Below are 25,843 nucleotides of genomic sequence, written 5' to 3' on the forward strand. Positions count from 1 at the left end.
TCCCGGGCGTTTGCTAGTCATGAATGAAGATAAATTTTAGTTCAGACTTCTTGCACACCTCCTCTAATTTATGATGTGATCCCAAACTGCTAAGAACTGTGTGCATTGGGGACAGGAAGAGGCAGGGATATGTGATGTAGGGGGAAAAGCAATTTTAAGACAAGATTCTAGCCCTGCCTGTTCCCTAGCGGAGGTAGTATAGTTTTTATTCCCCATTTGAGTGCACAGTTCACCTTTATCAGCTTTCTAATGTGACACTGCCTTCCGGTAGTAAAAATTTTTGCTTTTCATTTAGTAGTACACCTGATTCTCACACATCCATAAAAGTGCATGCTAAGCCTGATCCTTGTCTCAATGTGTGAATATTGTTCTACTTTCTAATATTTTTATTGGCTGTTGATTAGTCCAGCTTTTTATCTTGTTTCTCTCGTTGAAGGCTTGATCTATTATCTGTGAAAACTGGTGAAAAGGCTCCTTTCAAATCTGGCAAAAGTGATTTCAGGGTTTTTTAATTGTATTGTTGAAATCCCAACAGAACCATTGGGACTCATGTGTTCATCCCCTGTAATACCATATGATAACCCTCTACTAGTGAGCATAAAATACTGCAAGCCAGATGAAAACTTGTCCTTCGCTGGTGTGCCTTCTGTTTCTGAAATGTTCCCTGCACAGTCAGCTGTTCCTTGGTACGTGTTAGCCTGAATATGATCACAGATTTCCATTAATGCTGTATTACGTCAAACAAGACACAGGCTGCGTAACCTATGCTCTGTCCCTATTGTGTTTTTAGGTTTCACTAAAATCACACCTCCCTGTTATTTTACACTTCAGTTGCATTGTAGCAGCTCCTGAGTAGGCAAGCAAAGCTCCGCTTGCAGCAGGCTCTGGTGCTTGCTGGTAGCAGATTTCCAGTCACGAGCTAATTACAGCTCAGAAAATGAGAGGGAGAGGAAATAAGACACTTTAGATAAAGCATCCTTCCCAGCTTGTGATTTTGAAGCTGGAATGGAAAGGGCCTGGGAAGGGATTATTAACATGCATAAATGGCACCTGAAGAATGCGGTGTTAAATTACTGCAAGTCTGTTGTAGTTTGAAGAAGGAAGCTGTGATCTGCACATCTGCCATTCTTTGGAAACACTTTCCACTTGTGACTTTCCCATGTGATCGTAGCCTGAGCAGCTGCTGCCAGGTGCCTGTGCTCCCTTCCTCTCCCTCTCCTCCCTCCTGTCCTCCTGCAGGCATCCTCCCTGGGAAATAGAGCCATACTTTCAAGGGAAATGGTGGCTTCTGTTCCATTCACTGCTTCCTGAGCTTCAGCCTTGGCTCTCCAAGGTCCTCAGATGTCTTTGTTCACACTAAAACTCTAAATGAAAGACAGTAAGCAAGCTAGCAAAAAGGCTGTAGTGCTTTTGGAGATGCATCTCTACTCATTTGGCCTTTGTCTGAACTAAGCCTGTACCATGATACATCTCCAGATGATGTAATCCTTGGTTCTGCCTGTATTAATACAGTGTCCTGCTGTGCTTTGCTACCTTTAAAAAAACCCAAACAAACAGTGCAGGTTGTCAGTGTTAGGCACCTTCAGAGGGATAAGGCTCCGAGTGCTGTTGAAGCGGTTCAACTGTAATGATCTGGGTGAAAAGGAAGACTTTATTTTATCAGCAAGGCTGGGTGTTTCTAAAACAGATTGTGAGCAGCTATGTTATCATCCAGTTGTCCTCTTTTCAGACTAACTTGCACTGAAATTTCCTGCTATCTTATGAGCATTTTGTTGTCTACTTCAGTGGCTTCAAACTGGCTTGTTGGCAGAAGGGTAAGTGCAGGAAAAGTAAGGAAGGATCCACAGTGTTCTGAGAAATGAATTCAGGATAAAATCATCTGGGTGCATGTGATCTTGAGACCTTTTTGTTTGGTTTCTTAGTGATTTTTTCTTCATTTTTGAATCTGCCAGGAAGACAGACTTCTGATCTTTAAACTGTTCCCAGTACCTCCTAATAATAGCTTTAGGGTTGTCTGGAAATAACTTTCTGGATAGAAGGCTGAAGCGCCTTCTTTGGGGTAAGGATGGCATCCTGTTGCCTTTTTCTTTTGAGATTAGTGTGGTGGTTAAATTGTGTTCCCTGGAGGTGTGCATAAGTATCTTAGCCAAATGAAAGACCAGAGCAGCTCGGCTTGCTGACTGAAGTTAATATCTGAGCAACTTGCTTTGCTTTTGGAGGAAAAAAAAGTTACTCTTCTCAGGATTGTTGCTTGAGGCCTTTGTTATCCACATGTTTCCAAACGAGCTTTTTTGGGAGATGCAGATTTCAGGCCCTCTTGGGGAAGAGGGGCATGTGCCTTCATCATTGCACGTGTCAGAAAATTTTGGACTGTTTCTGAAGGGAGAGCTGTGGTCCAGTGTCTAGAAACACGTGGGGCTGACAAGAAGTCTGCTTACAAATGAGGGAAAGAAATTTATGCTGCTCTCTCTTACGTTGGAGCAAGTAGCACATGGAAATCAGATTTTTATCTGGGGATTTTCTTCCAGTCACATGCCAGAAGCAGCAGCAAGCAGGACCTCAGGGCCAAGCCACCAATACTGTTTTGAAAATGAAGGCGCGGAATGAAACTGGAGACAGAGTTTCCTTGGGTTATCCGAGCCCACATTGCTTTGGTGAGAAATTTACTGCTTGCTGCAAAGGGGAAGGATAGTCTTGTGATTTAAAAAAAACCAACAACACCCCCCACCCCCCCCCCCCAACTAAGACTGAGTCAGAATCTAGAAGTCTGGATTCTTGACTCTAGTGCTGAAAAATCTTTGCTTTAGATTAGATTGCGTAACAGCTTTTCAATGGTGGTCACTTGCTCTCTTTCAAGAGGGATGTCATTTGAGCTTCTACTTAAGCAAGCCTAAGTTTTTTAGCACTTTTTTATTCCAGCTGTAGCCTGTAAGCATTCAACACACATAAAAATTGTCACAGCTTCTCTAAGCAAATGGATTTTTTTGCCTTTTGCAGTATTAGCTTTGCAGATGTAGATTGTCATCTATTAATTTGCTTTTAGTCATGTTTTGTGTACATCCCAGGACTCTACCAGTCACATACTGAAAGCTAGTGCTTCTGGCTGCTAGAATGAGTATGGTGCTTTTGAAAGCTTAAACTTTTTTTTCTTATTGCTATTCCAAACTCCCAAACAACAGACACTGCCGTGGGCTTTACCATAGAGAACCAACTCCATTGATTGCAGTGTGTACCATGCTTTGAAGATGCAAATTGTTGTCTGAGCAAAACATGTTATTTCAGGTAGGATTTAAATACCAAATAAGAACAAGAAAGAGTCAGAAGCAAGCAGACGTGCAGAGAACAAAATGGGTCTAAACCTTGTGTGTTTGTTTGTTATGGTTTTTCCTGTATGATGATATACCTTTGTAACTGTAAAACTTAAATCTTTGGTAAATGAGATACCTAGCATAGAGATAACAGTACAAGCTATCGAGTCAAAGTTTCCAGACCTTCCTGAGTTTAAAAATAATTAGTAACGTGTGAGGTTTGTGCTTTCAGATAGTCAATGAATCTAGTTAGAGCAAAGGAAAACGAAATAGGTGTCTTGAGTCTGAGATACTGATGAATAAACAGGGTACAGAAACTGGGATTTCAGATCTGAGCAAGAGTAGCGGGCATCTCATGGATTTCCGAGATCCAGTGTCGGGATGTTCCGTGTATGTACTTGTGTGTCCTGATCACACCCAACACGATCTGCTGGGTAAGAATAGTCTGCAGTTGTTGCATCTTCACTCACAGGCAACATGTGGTGCTGTGTGTCTATCTGCAAGAATTTCCAGAGTGCCAGTTGTCTTTGAATGTTTAGATTCTCCTTTACAGTTTTTTATGTAGTATAAAGAGGTTGTTAGAGAGTTAAAATGAAACTGAGTTCTCTTCCTCCCTCTTGATCTCTTTTAGTGCGACACAGTACGTGACTTCCTTCAGAGGTGGATTTTCGTGCTTCAGCTGCTTGGGCTTGGAAGGCCAGTGTGTATTTATTGGAGTGTGCGCTACTCTGAGCTTGTATAATTTAGACCTTTTGCAAGTTCGGGTCCATTCTTGCTAGTGTTACGTGAGGCTCTGAAACTCCATGTTGGACTTTACTCTGCGCTTCTACAGCTGGATGTGGGTTGGCATATTTGTAACTGTGGTTGCCTTTCTCTTAATCGCATGCAAGCTTTTTAGGAGTTGGTTAATATGCTCCTTGCTTTCTGTAGCCATCAAACATCCAACCCTTTTATAATCTGTTTTTAAGATAGAAAGAAGACTTGAAGCATATATCATTTTTAAAAATCATGCTCTTACCTGGTGTTCCAGGCTTGCTGTTTTTCAGGGCTGTGTTCCCCCAGATCAGTTTGGGCTTGCACTTGAGTGTTGAAATAACTGAAATAAGGACGCTACCTATTTCTAGTAAAGCTTTGCATTACATTGCATAGTCCTAAGAGAGCAGAGTGTGTCCCAGAGAGCAGTAGTGATGGGAGAGTCAAGTGCTGAGGAAGGAGGAGCCTACACTGCCAGCATGAGGAAGGCAGCTTGCTTGATGCCTAACTATGCCCAGTAGAAGACAACCCGACTTCCACTGTGCCTTTGGCTTGCTTAAGCTCAGGGTGATCTCAGGGAGTCCATGCAACTGATAAGTGTGTATTGAAAGCCTGTTGAATTGACGGGCTTGCTGCTGGGCTTTCCACAACAGTGCTGCTAATCCTCGTAGCCAGTTCTTGCAGTTTCTATTGTGAGTCTCCTGAGAGAGCTTCCTTACTTTCTGGCTCCAGGGGTCAAGCCATTCCGTGAAAAAACTCATTTTCATTTGAAAACAGCCATGTGTCTTTCTGGTTGATAAGAAAAACTTGAAAAAAGTGATTGAGACTTATCCAAATGTCTCAGAAATCAGGAGGAGGTAGAAATGGAATAAAAGGTCAATTTTCTTCTCCTTGGGGCCATTTTTTCCCTCTGCTCTAATTAAAGAATTTTGGGTATTAAACCCTCAATACTGTTACCTGTAGCACCAAACTGAGTGGTAGCAGACCAGATTCTCACTTGGAAACACCTTTGAGTTCCCATCCTGGTGAGGCACAAGTTGACAAAACAACTCTGGCTGAGGACTGCAGCATTATTCCTGCCTTTTCTGTTTGACTTTGCATAAACACAAGAACATCACATATCCTGTTTGCTCTGGTTTTCTCATCTGTTGGGGAATAATAGAGATCAGCGGTTTTCTCTTTAAGTTCCAGAGATGAGAGCTGCTACAATGACAAAATGTTGTCTGAGCAAAAGCTGACCTGGGCATTGATGGGACTGGCAGCCCTATTCCACTGACCATTACGTGGACTAGGAAAAAGGAAAAGCAGGGACAGTGGGAATTCAACCTAAAGTGTTGAGCTTTAAGTGTAGCAGCTGTGGATTTTCTCAGCAATCCAGGCTGACAGGGGTTTTCCTGAAGTGGAGCACTTGACGGCTGTGGTTTTGTGGTATGTTCCCCTCCTGTTCCTCTTCCTCCTGAGGAGAATGGATGACATGTGACAAGAGTAGGTGATGGATCTTCCTGTTAATGTGATCCCTTATTTTGTAGGGTTTGTAATCATCAAAACCTGTGACTCTTTACTGTTGGAAGTTGTCTGTATTGATCAAAACCTCCTTGTGTTCCCCTCCTGCAAACATACTCTTCTGTCTTGCAGTGAGCACAAAGATTCCTCGGAAAAGAAACACAAAGACAAGGAGAAAACCAAACACAAAGATGGCAGCTCAGACAAACACAAAGACAAACACAAAGATAAAGACAAGGAGAAGAGAAAGGAAGAGAAGGTAGGTGTCTCCTGTGGGAGAGACAAGAGGATGTTTCTGTTTTATACCCCGGAATGGTACAAACTCAGTGGGTTAGATGTGGCTTATACTTCCAAGTTTTTTATTGACCTAGAGAGAACTATCCCCATGCTGACCCAGAACCTTGGTTTGTAGAGTGCTAGATATGAACTTATAAGGGCTTTATCTGCAGGTATTGTGAATGGAAACAGTTTCACAGTAGAGCTGTGTCTGCTGGCTCCTTCCCATTACTTTTCACTTTGCCAAGCTTAGATGCAGAGACAAGGGAGAAAAATCTGTTAGATCATGTTCGTTCTATGCAAGGACAAACATAGGCAAGTCGGACAAACTATACACTTAATTCCTTCAATAGATTGGATTTGGAGGGCCAGAAAATACTGAATTGACTTAAGACTTACAGAAAACATTGCTTTTTTGGTGTGTTGTGTAGGGCTATAGGGGATGAAGATACAGTCACAGTGCCCTTTGGTTCCTTCTGCAAGTTAAATAATCCTGCCTGTGTTGCATGTTGGAAAAACATAAGGTGCTCTGGGCAGTGCTAATCTGCTCCTACTTTTTATGTTTTTTAGATGAAATCCTCTTCTGGTGATATAAAAATAAAGAAGGAAAAGGAAAATGGTTTCTCCAGGTAAGAAATCGGGTCTATGATCTGAAAAAAGTAGCATTTTTACTTTTCTTAGGTGCTCACTGTCTGACTCCTCTCACTTGGTCTTGGGAAGAAAATGAATGCTTTTGACCCCTTCAGATGATACATTCTCAATTATGGGAATTGGTAATTCATCTGTTTACCTAGTAACTAGAGATGGGAGCTGTTGGATACCTGGTGTCTGCCTGCATGTGCTGGGTTTGTCCAAGTATTAAATAGTTGAATTCTGCTGAGGATGGACAGAACCATGGAAACATTGGTAGCTGGAGTCAAAAGAACTTCTACTGTAAAATTGGTACTTGAACCCTGCAGGCAGTCTTCTGGAGACAGGGCCTTGTAAAGACAGTCCAGATTGCCTCTGAGTGTCTCTTCTGTAAGTGACTACACAGCTTAAAGCCTTTGCAAAGGAGTGACGAGTAAGGAGGTTGCTTGTGTAAAATCAGAAGTACCTTCAGAAAATGCCTCCATGTCCTACTCTACTAAATTCCTACTAATAATAGAGCCTCCTGGACTTAGGTTTTGTATCAGTCATCACTAAAGAGTCTTATTAAAAGCCTGAAGTGAGCAATTGATAGAAGAGTGCTTTTTCTTAATAAGATCTCTTATGACTTGTTTAAATCCAGCCACTGGTTATTTTTAAGGTGGTAAATCTGGTCCACTGACTTACTGGAGGTCTGTGGTATTGTGGATGCATCTGTTCATATCTGTTAGTCAAGAATAGTTTTCAGTCATGTGTCCAGTTTTATGAATCCATTTAAAAAAAACCCCAACAACAAACCACCCCAAAACCCAACAAAATCCTTCTAGTCTCACCGTGTTCTGTGGATGCAGAGAGGTTGGGAGAAGACACCTGTCTAGTCCATGCCTGTTAGTTATTCTTTGCATGTATTGAATGTGCCCTCTTGACAGGAGTTCCTCCATCTGTTTCATTTTCTTACTCCTATTTAAAAATGCAAACTAAGTAGTTATGCTTGGCACAGGGAGGAGGCGCCCTCTCCAGGTCCTTTTGGGGATACTCTGGAAATAAAGCAATGACATTTAGGTGTTTCATGCTGTAGGAGACAGTTACAGTAACTCTTTTTAGCCTCTACTATTCAGCAGAATTGCATGTGTGTGCTAATCTCACCAGGGACGTTGGGTGTTCTCATATCAATGTGACTGGGTCCTCTTTAGGTCCAAGAGCATTTTTTTGTGTATTTGAGGAAAGCCTGAAGGAGCCATCACAATTGTGCCTTCTTCAGGGCCAAAAGCTGGCTAAGAGTAAAGTAATTATTTTTCTTTTTTGAAATGTTCTTTTACAAGTTCACCAGAGAAAAACTCAGATGGTTTTGATTTTCTTCCTTGAGACTTGGTAGGATGAGCAATGTTACAGTCTTGGGAACAATGCAAGTCAAGGTTCAGCTTGGTCGTACGGCTCCTTTCTTCTAATATAATCACAGTTTATTTCTCACTATTACAAAATGTTAGGAAATATTTCAATGTTAAAATAGACTAGACAAAACTCCTAGCAGCTTAACGAACAGTATTTCTAGATTTCTGCCTGGAAGAGAGTGTAAATTAAATGGGACAAATACTTTTTTCCATAGATGTTTTGCAACTGTCTACATGCTGTAGACTTGTGTCTTAGTTAATTGTAGGCGATGCCAAAGAAATGGATTCTTATAGCAGCATGTATGTGTTCCCCCGAGTTGTGTCTGCCAGCACTGCAATGGCTTTACAGCTGTGGAAGAGCAAACTATCTTGTTCTGCTTCATGGACACGTTACCAGCTAAAATAGACTCCAGTATGTCTCTTGTTGACTGTGATCGGCAAAGCAGAATGCTACTTTTTTTCTCCCACTCCATCCAATTGCAAAAATCTGCATGTTGACTTCTAAACTGAGTCAATTTGATATAGAAATTGCTGATTGAATATGAATGGGAAAGCCCAAGATGGCACTGTTACTTTTTCTACCTGAGTGGAGCAGCGCTAAGTGCTTCAAAATGTAATTTTGGACTCTTTGAGACATCTTTTTTGTTATGAAGATAAGTGAAATGCTTCTGTGAAATCTAGAAATAATGAGTTTGTTTAAAGGGATAGTCTCTCTTGCACTCATACTCTATTTTTTTTGTTATTACTGGTGTCTTGGGACATTATGACTGAAAACATTGAGCCTAATTTAATATTTGCGGTCTGTTGAAAGGGACAGGATTATTTGCTTCCCGCAGTTTGGATACTGAAGAGAGACTCATCAGTTGAACTTTGCCAGATCTTTGTTTCTTTCTGGTTTTCACATGCCTCAGTATTTAGTTGGCAAAAGATTCAGGGGAATAGTTTTCAAATCTTTGGTTAGTTGATAATCTTTTTTCTCTTGTTAGGCCTCATAAGGATATTGAGTTGAAACTAAATAATGTCCTCTATTTCACTGCACACATGCATGCATCTCAGTTTTGTTTTAAGTATATTTGAAAGTGCTGGAAGCTCCAGTTGTTTTAAGTAAAAACCTCAGAGACACAGTGAAATCTAAACAGTTGAAATGGATTTGATGTTGTTTGAGAAATGGCAAATACGTAGATGCTGAAAGACTCTCTGCTTATGCTGTCTTGTGGCTATTCAGAGAATGACACACCTCAGGTGTTTGGGGTATTAAGAAGACGACACATTCCAGGACGGAAAGACATGCACATTTTGCAGATGATAGTTTCTTAAAACTTAAGTTGCTGCTGGTTTCCAAGAATCTTCCTCTTTGAAGTTAGAATCACCTTTCTTTGCTTCTTTTTGCAGTCCACCACGTATTAAAGATGAACCAGATGATGATGGGTTTTATGCGTCTCCTAAAGAGGACTCCAAACCCCTGAAGAGACCTCGAGAAGATGATGAGTAAGTGGCATGGGTGCTGGTCCCTTTAGTTTTAAAAAGATAACACCAAGGGAGCAGGTAGGATTTCAGGCCATTAGCATGAATTTGTTCAGATGGGTGATTGGAGGTCTGAGACCAGGCTCCTTATGCTGTTACAAGTTCTCTGAGCAGGGCAAGGATAGTATTTGTGGTGTCTGAGGCAAAATACCATTACCTGCTTCTGCAGATGGTGCTGTGAAATGTTGCAGATCTAGTAAATAAAAAAGAAAAAAACTGGGAAGGCAGGTAGTAAAAAGACACTGATAAAGATTGTGAACCATAAATCTGAGGAAGTGAGGTATTAATGCTAGCTAAGTGGCTGCAGTGGTTTTTGTTGGGTGAGGAAATGACTGCACAAGAGGAAGAAAAAGCATTGTCAACCTTTTTGGGGGTGGGGGAGAGGTTTGCCTGCACCGCTTGGCATGATTCACCTACAGTAGTCTGTTGTGGGTTATGCTGAGGATTTTTGTCTCTAATTCAAAAGAAAAATACACACAATGTTTGCCTGATATAGTAACCTACCCAGGAAAATAAAAGCCCAGTTACATCACATTGTGTTCTGTCACCATCTGTGTGCATCCACCTCTTTAGGTAGTGTGACATTATTAGCAGTCTGGAGCTAAAGGGTCAGAAGGGTTTAACCATAGTGGCATTCTGTCCCTATGTGGTATTTCTCAGTTTCCAAGAGAGATGGGTGTGACATCTTTTCTTTTGTGTAATCATTTGCTGCCTTCTGTTAAGTTTTTGTGACCTCCCATCTCGTGTCCGCAATGGAAAAATTAAGAATTTGCCAGTAGTCAATTTTGCTATTGTTTGAATTAGTGAGGGATGCAAAAAGTGAGCCTTGTGGGCAGATCCCAGACTGATGACTGGAAAAGGAGTTGGGGATGGAACATGCCACTGAGCTTTTGCCCATTTATCCCACCCTATATAATCACTGGGTGGCTACTAATGCTTTTGAATCGATTCTTCATCAAGGAAGATTTTTGCTTCAGCAGTCTGAAACTTGTGCAGAGGTATTCACAGTAACAGTTTGAGTTTTAGGGTTTTGTAGGCTGTTTTGCTGGATAGGGTTTATTCAGTCCTCTGAGAGAGTGGGGCATAAAACTATATTCTTCAGAAATGAAACATGCCAGAAATATTGTGAACTTGTGCCCACAAAAACTTTGTATATGTATGACTTCTCTTTATTTTTTTTTTTACTGGAAAATTGATTATTTTCATCAGCTAGTCTTTTTTTTTTCTTGCAGTGCTGATTACAAACCCAAGAAAATCAAAACAGAAGACATCAAGAAAGCAAAGAAAAGGAAACAAGAGGAAGAAGAGGTAACGTTAATAAGTTTATTTCTATGATCAAGAAAAGCAAGGCTGACAATTTGGTGTTATGTAGAGCAGGGGGAATCTGATTCAAGGGGAGCGAGGCAGGGGCCAGTCTGGGACAAAGCTGCATGTGGTAGATTCCCACCTGTGGTGCAGGTTAACTTACCTAAACCATAATGTATAAAAGTCAGGAAAACTTTCCTACTCATAAAACAACGGATGGAGAAGATGGCTCCAAGACATGAACTTCCAGCCTTTTCCGGGCAATTCGCAGTCCTCCTGTTAAGTAGCTTGTAGATGGTAGAGGAGCCTTACTAACAACATCTGGTCATTGCACAGATGATGTAACACAGTTTGGAAGCAGAGGAGGTGAAACAGAGATTAGCTGCTAGAAAGACAAAGCTTTTAGATGAAGCCTAGGGTGGAAATTTCTTTGGAGAGGGACTTGGCAAAGAGAGGTTAGCCATAATTTGAGACTAATGAACTACGCTCCACATCTAGCAAAAATACCCTCGTGAGGCACATGTTGCAAGCACCTCCTGGCAACGTGGTTAATTCTTCCCTTCAATGAAAGTGTCTCTATAGTGAGCATATACCAGCACGTTCTCAGAAACCACCTCAGTGTGCTCTGTAGCATCTGCCAGGGTAGATGCACTAGTGCGGGCCAAGGAGGGTGTTTCTATAACTAAGCAATCACTTTGCTATGGCCCAGACTTGCTGCTTATCAGGTGAGGCAGGATAACTGGCCGTGTCTGCACTTAGCATGTCCCAAGTGTAAAGTAAAAGAATTTGGCTTAAAATATAAGTGGGACCATCAGCAGACTTTGACTTAATAAGATGATCTAAGGGTGCATTTATGTAATGAGGCCACAGGAATTCAGTTGTTTGTGGTCAAACTTACATACCCCCAGAGACAGTCTTTTAGTTTTAAAACATGTTTTCAGGGAAGGGGGAAACACAGTGGTTTGTTCTAACAGATTCTTACTCATTTTGCAGGACAGCAAAGTAAAGAAAGCTAAGAGCAAAGATAAGAAAGTTCCTGAAGCGGACAAGAGAAAGAAGCCGAAAAAAGAAGAGGAGCAAAAATGGAAATGGTAACTATATATCAATCATGTAGGCTACCCTCTGCACCTGGACTTTCCCTGTTACCTCCCATGCTGACTGAGTAAGCACATCTGGCTTTCTCTTTCATTGATTAATGAGGATTTGTTCTGAATAATTGGCTTATGTTCTGGTAGGCTCTAAATAAATATCTCATTCACTGTGTTCATCCTCTGAAGTAGAAGTGAAATACCTTTTCCAAAGGTATACCAAAACCAAGTTGTTTGTTTATTTTTTTGTTTGTTGGGTTTTTTTTCTATCTGTAGAATGTAGAGGCTACCCATAATGATCAGATACTGGTATTTTTGTGCCTGGAACCTGCTCCTTGCTGACACTCTTCAGAGCAATATGAAAACTTGTGGGCTTGGGGTATCAGCAGGAATACATAAATATGTGCAGATGTATTAACTAGTATGCGTAATAGATCTTATCTGTGTTATGTAGAGGGTAGAATAGAAGAGTATGTCTACCTTTTTATTCCTGGATATCAACTGTGTGTGTCTTAAAACTGCTCCTGCCTCTGGCACAGAAATGAGAGTTGCTCAAGTGACCAGTTAAATTTGGGCTGTTTGGAAAATGAATTTTGAAAATAAGTTTTGAACGGAAAGCACTTTGTCTTCCCCAGAATCCTAAACTAACATGCTGAGCAACTGAAGTTGTGCTTTCACTCACTCTTCAATTATTTTTTTTTTTAGAACCTTTTAAAAATAAATCTGAACTTTGTGGTTCATTTGGAAGACAGGCCTGTGCTGCATCAGTAGTGCTCTGTGTAAGAAACCTGCTGGATTTTTTTTAACTATCTACATTAAGCTATTGTTATTGCTGGATTTGAGGAGCTATTACTTTTGCGTTTTGACATTTGGGCCTCAGTACTTCCCTCAGTTTAATGCATATGTGGTTTTCAAAAGCATGTGTGTTTTCTGCACTCCGGTAATGTATTTTTATGACCTTTGGGGGATGATGTTTCCATAAGCATTTTCTTTTCTCAGATCATTTGGCTATTTCTACTAGATCTGTAGTGTTGGGGAATGCCTTTGCAATCCTCTTCAATCTTTTCAGGTTCAGTCTTTTACCCTTTTATTGTCACTTTTATTGATTCACCTTTAAAAAGAAAAATTCTTCTGCAGTGTTTATAGTCTTTGCATATTTCTTTGTCACAGCTTCCTCAGAACATCAGCACTTGCATTTTTTTTTCATACTTGTATACTCTCAGAAATTTGGTTTTCAGGCCCCTCCACAAACCTGTCTTGGTGTTTGGGTTTTTTTGAGCAATCCACACTTTTCTTGATTCCTTTGACAGCATATTTTTTTAATGTGCTTTGACATTATCAAACAGGGACACGAAGCAATAGGAAGCCTTAATGATCTGTTGTCTTCTTGGCTTTGTCTCAGCTGCCCTTGCTGGTTCTGTCTAACTTAATATTCTGATACCACAGCTCCCTTTTATTGTAGTCTGTATCCTCAACAGCAAAGCTTTACTGGAAAGCCATACTGTTTGCCTCTCGCCTGCCTTGGCAGCACAGTCCCAGGTAGCTGTGTTAAGCTCTGCGATTTCTGCTTACTGCTGAGGAAAACTGCCTTTGAAAGCATGTTTTGCAAAACTTGGCAGCAGGTAGCTGCATCCTTCTGATGTTCCTGTCGTCCATCTGCAGCTTTGTATAGTGTGTCTTTGCTGGACAGGGTTTCATCTGCACTTCAGTTGTGTCTCTTAAGGGCATTTCATGTTCCATCTGAGCCAATTTTCTGAATGTCTGATATCTTTTTTTGGCTGCTTCCTCAAGTGCTTGCCGCCTTGAGCTTTTTCATCCTCACTTATGTGAATACTTGATGCTAGAGGTTCCCAAGACATTGGTCTCATTCATCACCATGTGAAGCTCTTAGAGGTCATTTTCACACCCTGTCAGTGTGTGAAGAATATGTGATCCAGGAAGTATACCTTATGAGCACATCTCCCACCTTGTGTTACAGCAAGTTCATTTCCTTGAAGTAACATCCCTGAGGTATATTCTGATTTTCTCCCCCCCCCCCCCCCCCAGAATCTTCTTTATCTTCATTCCACTTGATAAACCCTCCTTTTAAATCTACCTTCCAGGACCACCCTGGCATTCCTAGACAGGTTTGATATGGGATTTAATTGAGGAACTTGTATGACTGATTAGCACAGTTTCTGCTGAAATCAGTAAGACAGCTTTCCTAATAGCCAGCATTCTCCGTGCTCCCACAAAATCATTTGTAGAGGTTGCTTTAGGACCAGGAGATGCTTTGGGCAGTGTTGCTGTAATGCTCTTTTTGTTTAAAACCAAATGAGGATGAAAAATTGGCTATACTCAGGAGGCTCGCTTTTACCTTTTGTCTTAACACTTAGGTACGAGAATTTTAGGAAGGTGGAGGTGGGATCGGGAGTGGTTTGTCATCTTTTTTGAGGCAAACTTTCTGGTAGCTTTGGGGTTAGAAACCACCCCATGGATCCCATGTTTCCTTGTAGCCCTCCCAAAAGGCACAAGGTTCTTCAGCTATCTATTTAAACTACTACCTTTCTAGTACTCCTTTTACATGCATTCTTTATTAAAACAGGAATGAGTAGAGGAACAGAATTTCTCATCAAATAAATACCAGAGAGATAAGGCTTAAAAAGCCATGGCTAAAAAAGCAAGAATGACAAACTTACCCTGCAAAGTAGTAGCTACTGTGAATGATCCCCTCACTTTTTGACTCATTGTCAGAGAGGATAACCTTTTTCTGGCTGGGAGGAGAGCTGAATGGTTTAGATTTGTTTTGCTAGAAGGAGCTTCTGGGTGGAAAAACCTAGGCCTATGTTTGACAAAATATTTAGATTTCTAGCTTCTAATTAATTTAAAAAACAATCATTAGAAATGTAAATATTTGGGATCTAGACTTCAAATGTCAATATTAGTTTCTTATATCAACATAGTTTACTCAAGCCATTTTCCCGTGCAGGGACTGAAATCTGACATGCAGGTTTTGTACTGATAGCTGGGATTGTGTGCTTTGCTGTGAAAGATGTCACTGTGCTGCTCATAAGAAAAAGTCAGGTCTAGTGCTGTGGTCAAAGACGGAGCCTTTCTAACTGTAGCAGAGTGCTGCGTCCCATGCAGTTGTTGCTGTTCCTAAATTATTGATGTACAGGCACCAGTGAAGCATTTTGAGTGTCTTCTAGCAGCAGCTCTTTTATCTGTACAGTGAGTGTGACCCTGTTATCTCATTGGGGATGAAGTGATCTGTATTTGTGCATCACAATTCCTGAGATGCACACAGTACATACATGTCCTTTCTCAGCTGCTCTTGCACCCAGAATGGGACTAATCCATAGGGCTGACATCAGAGGGAAGATTAAACTTTTTTTTAGTGTCATGGCTGCTCAACAAAGTTGTCTGGGCAATTCAAAGACTGGGTGCTGTGAGAGGTTAATGGTCTTCCAGTTGATTAATTACTAAGGTAAAATAGTCTTTCTCAGCAGGGAATCCCATGCCAGCAGCATGTAGCAGTAATGTTCTGGTAATCATGAAAGAAGTGTAGAGGGGAGGGGAGGAGGGTGGAATCAGTAGCTTGGGCACAGGGTACTGGGAACTAGGGGTTCTGGCCTGCTGGGACCCCTTTTCTCTGTAGATGAATTGCTGACCCTGTGAGTTTGGTTGGAATGTGGGATTGGTGGCGCATACCTCACTGTGTTGTGATACCTAATGCATCATTTGCAAAACATTTTTATAGAGGTGCTTTAAGGCAAGTTTGCAATTTTCCTGTGCTACTCTGTTTTTCTTTGAGTATGCTTTTCTTACCCAAAGAATTGGAATGAATTTAAAATTATGAGAGCAGGTTTCAGTCTTTTTTTGTCTGAGCAGGTTTGTTCTCATTTAGGTCGTAAATGAACATCTGTTTCTTTATCTCTGCCCTTAATGGCATACTTGTCCACATCTGAAAGCAGCTGCATAATATACTATAATTGTTTGGCTTTGCTGAGCAGGCATCCTGGGCCTGATGTTAGATCACAGCTGACTCTAATTTGGCATGATCCTAGCTGCTTTGCAACACTGAATTCTTCATTTTCTTAAGTTCTAAGCTTTTTCAGCTGTTTGATTTTGTGAAAAGAGCAGCAAGTGGGCAATGAGGACTATAGTGTCATCAGATAACCTGTGACCCAAGGTGTTCTGTTTATGGACATGGCTGTGCTTTTATTAAAAAAAAAAAAAGGGGGGGGGGTGAGGAAAGGAAAATAAATGGTCACAGTGTGTTGAATATTTGTACTTGATCTGTGCCTGGCAAAGGAATGATTGCTTGCTGATTTTCTTTAGCATACTCTTATACCCACATAGTAATACAGTGAAAATTAGGAGCTTAAAATTGATGTGGTTCCTATTTCTGTCTTGAAGGTGGGAAGAAGAGCGCTACCCTGAAGGCATTAAGTGGAAGTTCCTAGAGCACAAAGGTCCTGTATTTGCTCCACCATATGAACCTCTGCCTGAAAATGTCAAGTTTTATTATGATGGTGAGTTAAGCTGTGTTTCCACTTACTGGGAAGAGAAATAAACTTTCTCAGGGTATTGTGGCATTCTTCTGGGGACTGAAGAGATGAGGAGGTGGTTTTGTTGTAGTGGTTAGCTTAAAAGAAGTTCCTCAACAGTTAAGTGAAGGAATGATCTGTGGAAGTAAAGGAACAGCCTGCTGAATTTGCTAACTGAGTTGACGCAGATGAACTTGTTCTCGTTCTGTTATGGTGGTAAATCTCTCAGGTTACTTAAGAGTATGAGTGTCTTATGCCTGAGAGTAGCAATGTATAACCAGTAGATTACATAATTGTAAATACTTCATCACCAGTCACCTTTAGGCTTGCTCTGTTTTCTTTAACCTTATGAATTACAACTTCCATCATTTGTGATGAAATTCATGATCATTTGGTGATATGAGTGGAATAAGGCAATTGAATTTTGATACAGATGATTAGGATCTTGTAGGAATGCATGGGATGACCCTGGCCTTAAGGACACTAAGTCATGGTCCCACTCATTAACCATTGTGTGTGGTAGAACTAATTGATGTGGGATTCTAATATGCTGGGCTGACTGGTTGTTAGAGGCTCATGTGGAAGGGATTATATGATGTGATGCCTGCTGGAGAGAAGACTTGATGACCTGTGTGCTTCCTTTTAGTCCTGTGATCATGTTAAATGAAGGATCAAATTAACCCAGGATTGAATTAAGTGGGAGGCATTTGAATGGATGAAAATGTAATTTTTGGTGAAGGGGACATCTGTGCATGGAACTCTACTGGGAGCAACATGCTGTTGTCATGTGACATGACACAGTGTTTTTAAAGACTGAAAAATAGGTGGCATTCATTTTCAGCGACAATGTAGTGAAATAAACGTATTGCATCCCATTGAAGTCTGTCTCCAAGCCAGTAGCACAGTGGTCAGGGATGTCTACAGACTTCTTTCTTAGGGTTTGATAAGAACTTTATATTAAGTTGGAATTTTTTTTCTCTGAAGAATGTGTAATATCTCTCCTGTATAGAGAAGGGGAGAGCTAAATTGCATTGTAGCTATCCCTCCAGTGCAGGCAGCAATAAGCTCCTCTCCTATCTAGCCATATATTTTGTGAAACCTCTAGGAAGTGCAGGAATTTGTGCAACCTCTGTGTCTGTCATGGCAGAAATTCATCAATAGGCTCAACAGTTACGGGGTGAGCAGGGGGGTCTGGCAAATAAAGCATTATCATGTAAGTCTTCCTTGAGAAACTAGGCAAAAAATCAGATGTCTGATTTACACAGCAGCTGCTGAGAGCCGCTGTCTGTGCTCACAAAGCATTGTCTAATTTCAAGATTATCCTAGGATGATTTGTAGAGTCTGATAATCATGCTGTGGCTGGCCAGCCAGCTGCCAGGCTGCTGGCTCTCACTGGAGGAATCTGTCCCTTGCCTAGCAATTGCATTGTGGTGAGACTGCCTGTTTTCATCTAATGTAATGACTGCTGGAGCTATTGTTAGTGTCTACAATACCAGACTCGGTGAAGGAGCTTGAAATGCCAAAGCCATCTTTTAGGGCTTGACTATATGTTTGAGTTACTGTGGGTTAACAATATACTGCTCATACCTCAGAGGTGCCTTGAACTTGCATGTTGTTCTGTAGAGGGGGCAAGGTAAGAGTGTAGATGGTGGTAGTCGCATTTCAGTCATGGGCATGTGGTCTCTTCTGCTTGTTATGTCCCCCGATTGCTCTCTGGTTTTCAGTTTTTAAGTCAGGTAACTTAATATTCATGCGTCTGGAATAAATAGCTTTTTTTTCCTTTAAATGTCCGGCCCTGTCACTAAGAGCCTTTTCAAACCGTTGTAAAAAAGTGGAAATTGAGTCCAGTGAAATATATTCTAAAGTGATTAGATAAAGGTGACTGAGCCTTCAGCTATTTGGGAAAAATATCAGTTGTTTTAGCCCCATAATGTGTTACTAACTCGACAGCGTCTTTCAAGCTAGACTTGCAGCCTAGAAAAACTGTTTCCCTTGCTGTCTCTCCCTTCCCCCATTTCCTGTTATAAGCAAACAAATGCTGTATTTTAGGTTGCAGCTTAAAAATTGGCAGAGTTACTGTTGGTTTAATTTAATTGTGGAATATTCTCAGATCATTGGGAGGACCTTTTGCTAAGTCCTGTTTTACGAGGGTTTATAGATCTTAAGGCTTTATAGCTGACTCCCATGCTTTAATTTTGGAGATGATGCAACTTTTTAAAATGTGTAGTAAATCAAAAGTGTGGGGTGTTTTTTTTTTTTTTTTCCCGAGAGCATAGAATCAACAGTAGTGTTTCTTGTATTGACTTTTGTGCAGTAAAATGGTTGTTAAAAAGTCCACAGGTGTTGACACTCTGCCAGGCCGTTGGGACTTTAAATATTTCTTGCAACTAGCCGGAGATGTGAGCTGCATGCAAAATCCTTCACAGGGATCTCTGGCACTTCGTGTGTCATCAGGAATGCAATCTGGACCAGAAGGATGCTCGATAGGAATGTTAGATGTCAAATCCGCAGCTTCAGTGTTGCAGCAGCCTCTTTTCCCTTGTGTTTTAAAGTCTTCCCTTGCAGCAATTTCACTTTGTACTGCAGTCCTGCAGATAAGCTGAAATGTGACCTCTCTGTTCACCGAAAGCTCAATCTTTCTTAAAAATTACTAGCTTTTGAGCCTGATTTGGATACACAGGAGTGCATCCCCACAGCAAAGGGAACGACGAGCAGAATCCTGACATGTTTCCCTGCAGTGGAGTTGAATATTTGGCATTGCTTTCCAGCCTACTTGTGGTGTATACATAGGAAGGGCTCTTCCTGGCTAGAAATAGCTAAAGGCTAGAAGGGGTGTTCCAAAGCGGTGTCCCTCAGTGGGTAAAGAGGAATACAGAGGCTGTATTTCCCATATGTTTGAGTGCCGGAATATGAAACTTAATAAAATCCCTTGCTTCTTTCACTTCAAACAGTTGTATCTCCCCAGGAGTGTATGCACTGCTGAGATGTTTCAGCATAGGGTTTCCTGCAGGAGGCCTTTTCCCCTTCCTGCCCTGTGTCTCTCAGACCTATCTCATCAGATTGCTATTGCTTTTTTTAATGTTTAGATTCCAGAGGAAACTTTTTTCAAAATGTTTATCATGAAAGTCAAGCAATTGTGCTCCTCTGTTTCCGTTTTCCACCCAATTTGGTGTATTATGTAATGTTTTTAAGAAAAAATCTGTGGTGAAAATACAGTGCCCTTTAAGGTAGTTACTATAGCCTCCTCCTGGCTTTAATTCCTGTTTACCATTTTCTTTAAAAAGAAAACCTTTCTTTGTAGGTAAAGTCATGAAGCTGAGCACCAAAGCAGAAGAAGTTGCCACATTCTTTGCAAAAATGCTTGATCACGAGTACACTACAAAGGAGATCTTCAGGAAAAACTTTTTCAAAGACTGGAGAAAGGTATGCATGTAGTCCTGGGCTGCAGTGAGTTCAGGCATGGCTTGTGTCTCCTCGGCGCTGGGCAGTGAAAAGGGGCTACTGTTCCATGCATAGGAAGGTCAGCTTATAGCGACTAAAACCTGCCTCAGACTGTAGCTGCGAGGTTTCCAGTCCGTCCTGTAGCTTCACCAGGAAGGACCCTATTGTAAATACCTTTCTAAACCAACAAAGCCAGACTTCTTCAACCAAATTTGCCCGTTAGTCTGATGGGGTATAGCTGATCTGACTGTTGCATGCCTTGTTGAAGAGCCAGCTTTACATCAGAAACCCCTTCCAAAGACCTCAGAACTTCACCTCAGTCATGTTCTGAGCTGTAAGATCAAACCTTTAGATCAGTCAGTGCAGTTTTCCTAGATAGGTTACTGGATTTTTCTCCCTGTCCGTCAACAGTCCCAGCCACCTTTCAGAGCACTTGGGGAGGTGGTACAGCGTTGTCCAGCACCCCAGATCAAACTGCTGGAAGGCCAGCACTCCATATGCTCTGCTGCTTGTCCTTTTCTCTTTGACCTTAGCTGGGGTGAGCACGTGCAAGAATTTGGGGATTCTTGGGGGTTTACTGTGAGAACCTGTCTGTTGTTCCTGATTAAACTGCCTGGGGTAGGGTAAGCTCTACTATGCATGAAAACTTACTATGTATGAAAACTTAAAGTGGTACTTTCTTTCTGCAAGGAAATGACCTCTGAAGAGAAGAGCACTATCACCAACCTCAGCAAGTGTGACTTCACCCACATGAGCCAGTATTTCAAAGCTCAGACGGAAGCTAGGAAACAGATGTCCAAGGAAGAGAAACAGGTACCAGAGGGAATTCTAGGATGCTTCTTGATTCTTAGCTGGCTTGTAAACATCTTTGTATAATTATTCCTCTGCCTGCCTTGCCATGTATAAGTCAGTGTTTGCTAGGTTTCAAATTATTACTTTCATGTTAACTGTAAGAGTCTTTACTGTGCAGCCAGGGTAGGGCAAGCACTGTGTTTACAGCTGAATCTTCATCCTGACTTAAAATGATATTGATAGGGCTAAGGCTCCTGATCTTGCTTACATAAATAAAGAGAATCAGAGGTGCTAGCTCTGTGGGTAGCCTTGGTCCCTGGCCAGGAATGAGCAGTGGGTAGTCAGTTAAGGATAGATCTTCATTTTAGAAGCTCCTTGGGTTTGGAGGGCGGAATTGGGGATGGTGGAAGGGATGCAGCAATGACATCAGTGAATAAAACTAGAGAAAAATCTTAAATATCAGGTAATGCAGTTTCCTGAATAAAAAACAAATTTTATTTTCCAGTAGCATGGCTACAGTGGCTTGTGGGGAGAGAATTAAATAGTTTTTAGATGACTAAGACTTACTGCAATGAAAGTTAGAAACTTGCCCCAAGTTCTCAGTTGATCTTTTGTAACGCTACAGTAATTGTCCTTTGAGTAAGGGGCCTGGTAGCTTGGGAAGTGTGGCCTTTGGGGTCAGAGGAGTCCCACCCAAAATAGAGAGCTCATGTCTTACTGTTGTTTCCATGTGATAAACGTGGGTGAGCCTTTCCCAGTTCCAGTCCATGGTAGCTATTGCAATGGAGAAGTGGCTTTTTCTGTTAGTTTCTTAGCTGGTGCACCAGTGCTGTCTATGGGTCAGATGTTTTATTTAGAGCGGCAATGTTTTTATTTTTCCTTCTATATAATTAGAGTTCAGGCACAGAAGTATGCAGTGAAATCTCAGCACATTTTTACTTAGGAGACTGTGTTCTGCTTATGAGACCATTTGCTGACACAGGCTTGACATGCGGCAGACTGGAGACATTCCTCCGCCTGCTTTCCAATACTGAGTTCAAACACAGAAGTCTGGGGTTTATGTATAAACAACAAGATGTAAAGTCCAGTGGATGTCAAATGTGGAATATAGACTATAAAGCAGCAGTACTGTGCTGGGGTTGCCCTTGTAGCTGTGGTATGTGGATAGAGGTAAATGCCTCTGTTGTGGCAAAATTGTAGCTGTCTTCACCGGTCCTAATCTGTTTCCCTCAAATACAAGTTTTAAGAGAGTTTTTGCACATTCTTTCCGCTTTCTTTGTGCTGCTTGCATTTTATGAATCCTTTTCTTGACAATCTGCTGCTCTGTGTGTTGATACAGCATGTGGCATGATGGGGATCTGGTTTTGAGTTGGGTCTTCAGCATTAGTGTGGTGCAAATATGAATTTTTTTAAGTCTTGGTGTTTAGAGTAGTGTGTGGTGCCGAGTATAGCATATCATCTTTGCTTTTGGCTTTTTCCAGAAAATCAAAGAGGAGAATGAGCGGCTATTGAAGGAATATGGTTACTGTGTGATGGACAACCACAAGGAGAGGATTGCCAACTTTAAGATTGAACCCCCAGGTCTCTTCCGAGGTCGTGGGAACCATCCCAAAATGGGCATGTTGAAGAGACGCATCATGCCAGAAGACATCATCATCAACTGCAGCAAGTGAGCACTGGGTGCTTCACATCTTGGCTTTGCTTTCAAGATAGGATAGCTTCTTTTTTAAAATCCTATACAGATTGATGTTCAAGCGTGTAGAAATATATATGCTGCTTATCTTCTTATATGGATAAGCAACTTGTTCAGTCTTTGCTTGTATGACTAAGGCTATCACGGGTTTCATGTAGAACTTTGTCAACGTATCTTCTTCCTCGTGCCTACAGCCACTATCTGCTTAAACAGTCTTTCCTGCTAGTATTGCCAGAAATTTATTTTCTTCGAAGTAGGTTGCCCTACTTTGTTGTCTTTGATATCAAAGGCTAAGGTTTGGTGGGCTTCCTCTTCAGTCTTGTCCTAATAAGTGTCCACGTTATTGCAGTATCCACAAATCAAGGCTGGTCCTAGCAGTATGTGTTCCCACCTGTAGTATAATTCTTTGGCAGATGCGTGTTGATAGCAGTTACATTTCTGATCTTTGTTCAGTTTGATTCACTTGATTTCCTGCTTGTGAAATAGGTATTTTATGTTGCCTCAGTTTCTTTCCGTGATGGTCTTTATTACTTCCACGTTATCAAAACAGAGGAAAAAGTATCTTTAAATAGTTTTTATTTGCTTTTTTGTAATTCTCCGCAGGGATTCCAAGATCCCTCCCCCTCCACCAGGACACAAATGGAAGGAGGTCCGGCATGACAACAAGGTTACCTGGCTGGTGTCATGGACTGAGAACATCCAAGGCTCCATCAAATACATCATGTTGAACCCTAGCTCAAGGATTAAGGTAAAGATCTAGGAAAAAAACCATAGAATCTTACTGGTCAGGTCTCCAAGAAGCAAATGTAACTGTTGGCCAGGAGAGAGGGAGGAGGTAAAGCTGTCTTGTTATTTCATCCTACACTGATGACATTGTGTCATTCCTAGTAGGAATCCTTTACTCTGTCTAAACCTAAAAGGAAGCAATTTATGCAAGAACAGACTTGCTCTGGCAGATATTTTACCTACTTTTGCCCTAACTTCCCCTGTCTGATCATGTAGTGAAGTTCTAATCATGGGTTGCTAATTAGTCAATTGTAAAATTAAAATTGTGGCCAGGCTACTGACTGAGAAGGCTGATAAAGAGCTCATGACTAAAGGAAAACAAACCCCACTGTGGGTGCAAATAACCAGTCAATGCATCAATTCCACAAAAGCAATCATAAACCTGTTAAGATAAGCAGCCTTCAGTTTCGGGGGTAGGATTTACGTTCTTCTCATGAAGTCTTTTTTTAAGAGTTTTTTTTCCTGGATTGGAAGCAAGGGGTTTGTCCTACAAGTATAGGGGAAAAATTGCTGTTCTCTGAATTCATGCCCTCTTTTTGCCATGGCTTGAATATATAATAATGATGATGAACTGTTGATGTTGCTTTTACGTTTTATGGGTGTTTAATTACACAGCTGAAAGAACATAAGTGTCATATGAATAAAGCAGAGGAAACCATTTATGTGTTGAGAAGCATGGAAGACATAATATCTTTTGTGTCTTTATAGTCGCTTCCGTGGAAGCGTTTAATATCATGGAAATCTGAATTACCTACAGCTGTGTGGCAGCATAGTTTGAAGCTGAGCTGTTCAGCAGCAAAATCTCAGTGCTTTTGTACAATGAGACCATTTGCCACACACAGACTTGCAAAGCCTTGAGATGCAGATTGTCACTGGTCCTTTGCCTGCTTTCTAATGCTGACTCTATTCCAACTTTCTCTGCAGGGTGAGAAGGACTGGCAGAAGTATGAGACAGCTCGGAGGTTGAAGAAGTGCGTAGATAAAATCCGAAATCAATATCGAGAAGACTGGAAATCCAAAGAGATGAAAGTACGGCAGAGGGCTGTGGCGCTATACTTCATTGATAAGGTAAGGCTCATTCCCCAGCACGCTCTTACCTTTCCTGTCCTGCTCAGGAATGCTGTGTGTCTGTTACTAAGGCAGAATTGAGCCCTGTTACTAAGGTATCCTGAGACTTCCTGGTGGGCAGGCTCCCATCTCCTTTTCCTTCCCATTACCTGGAATCCAGAGCAATAAACTATTGTACTGAATGTGGCTATTTCAGGCAGCATTGTTTTCATTCAGGCAAAATTCACAGCCTGGTTCCAGAATTGCCCAGTTGTATTACTGGGAAGTTTGTGTGGGCCTTTTGTCTCCAGCTGTTTCAGTTTTCCTGCTGGTTTGTCACCCCTTTAGTTTGAGGTCGCAGTCATGAGGCTTCATAATTATGCTAATTTTTTCACCACAGCATAAAGAAAACTGCAGTTGCATTGATGCATTTAAAGCTACTTAAAACCAGTTCCCAGAGAGCTGTTGCCCTGGTAGCATATGGTGTCTTGACCAACTAAATTAACAGGTTTTGTTCAAAATAGTTTGGTGTAAACCAGGGAACTTTGATTTGGATAAATGTAGTTTCATTTGAACACTGAAGGTTTTTCTTCAAAAATCAGAAATTGGTTTAGCCAGTACTGTTAAAACATACTTTTAGGCAGCCAAATATAGTCTTTATGTTATTTCTATAACCCAAAGTGTCCTATATGCTATTTAAAGTGTATTTATTTAGCATTGCAGTGAAGAGGTAGGATCATGAGCAACTGAACTTTGATTTTTTTGTATCAAGTTGAGTTCACATGGAAGTCGGTTTGATTTTTAAAAAATATCAAATGTTTTGAAATAGATTTCCTTTAGTCGTAACTGTCTTACAGTTTGAGTTACCTAATGAGTGAAAGTTGGTAAAAAAATCTTGCTTTAAACTTCTCTTAATAAAATTAGTTTTTTCTAGTAGATTTGTGACCTTAGCATAGGGTTATTTAAAACAGGTTTAAAGAGAACTTAAGGTTATTTTTATTAGAATTTTGTAAGTGTCAATTTTATCCACTCAAATGCATTTTTTCCTTTTTCTTCTATGGACACTACTGATTATAGGCCAGGTCTGAAAGTTTCCAGCATCTATACATATACTGGGATGGTTTGAAATACTTACCTTTCTTGTCTTGATTTAAATGTAGCTTGCCCTGAGAGCTGGTAATGAAAAAGAAGAAGGAGAGACGGCTGACACCGTGGGCTGCTGCTCTCTGAGAGTAGAACACATCAAGCTGCATCCTGAACTGGACGGCCAGGAATACGTGGTTGAGTTTGACTTCCTCGGAAAAGACTCCATCCGATACTACAACAAAGTCCCTGTTGAGAAGAGGGTAAGGCATCTCCACAAACACATACACAGATGGAATTGCAGAAAAGTGTGGTCAATGCGGTTTTGGTGGCAATAACAGTGTTTTGTCACCGGTCAGATACCTAGCCAGAAAATAAGTCAGTTAATGTTCTTGCCTTTTTATTGGCAGTGCCATGGAAGATAAGGCTGCTGGGGGTGCGACATAACCCAGCAGCTGATATATTTAAACATCTGGCTTTGGGCAACGTGGTCTAGTGGAGGGTGTCCCTGCCCGCAGCAGGGGGGTTGGAGCTAGATGATCTTTAAGGTCCCTTCCAACCCAAACCATTCTATGATTCCTTGTGGTCTCAGTGTCAAGATTTGGCGTAACATAACTCTAACGGCTATGTTAGATTAGTTTCTTGGTCAGCAAAGTTGGTTTTGTCACCTGTAGATGGTAGAGTTCTAGGCCCATAT

The 25,843-nt window shown here is 41.2% G+C and overlaps 1 protein-coding gene across 1 annotated transcript in view; it reads left to right on the top strand.

The window, feature by feature from the left end:
• The window catches only part of TOP1 (DNA topoisomerase I), a 67,991-nt gene that overhangs the window by 35,217 nt on the left and 6,931 nt on the right, over window positions 1-25,843 (top strand). The window contains exons 4-15 of the mRNA XM_054845462.1: window positions 5,697-5,823; window positions 6,411-6,469; window positions 9,251-9,346; window positions 10,615-10,690; window positions 11,681-11,778; window positions 16,174-16,289; window positions 19,606-19,727; window positions 20,436-20,558; window positions 22,019-22,206; window positions 22,834-22,978; window positions 23,941-24,084; window positions 25,224-25,409. Coding sequence (XP_054701437.1) covers window positions 5,697-5,823; window positions 6,411-6,469; window positions 9,251-9,346; window positions 10,615-10,690; window positions 11,681-11,778; window positions 16,174-16,289; window positions 19,606-19,727; window positions 20,436-20,558; window positions 22,019-22,206; window positions 22,834-22,978; window positions 23,941-24,084; window positions 25,224-25,409 — 1,480 coding nt within the window. The remainder of the gene's footprint in view (window positions 1-5,696; window positions 5,824-6,410; window positions 6,470-9,250; window positions 9,347-10,614; window positions 10,691-11,680; window positions 11,779-16,173; window positions 16,290-19,605; window positions 19,728-20,435; window positions 20,559-22,018; window positions 22,207-22,833; window positions 22,979-23,940; window positions 24,085-25,223; window positions 25,410-25,843) is intronic.

Source organism: Grus americana, chromosome 17, assembly GCF_028858705.1.
Source record: "Grus americana isolate bGruAme1 chromosome 17, bGruAme1.mat, whole genome shotgun sequence".
Taxonomy (NCBI): Eukaryota; Metazoa; Chordata; class Aves; order Gruiformes; family Gruidae; genus Grus; species Grus americana.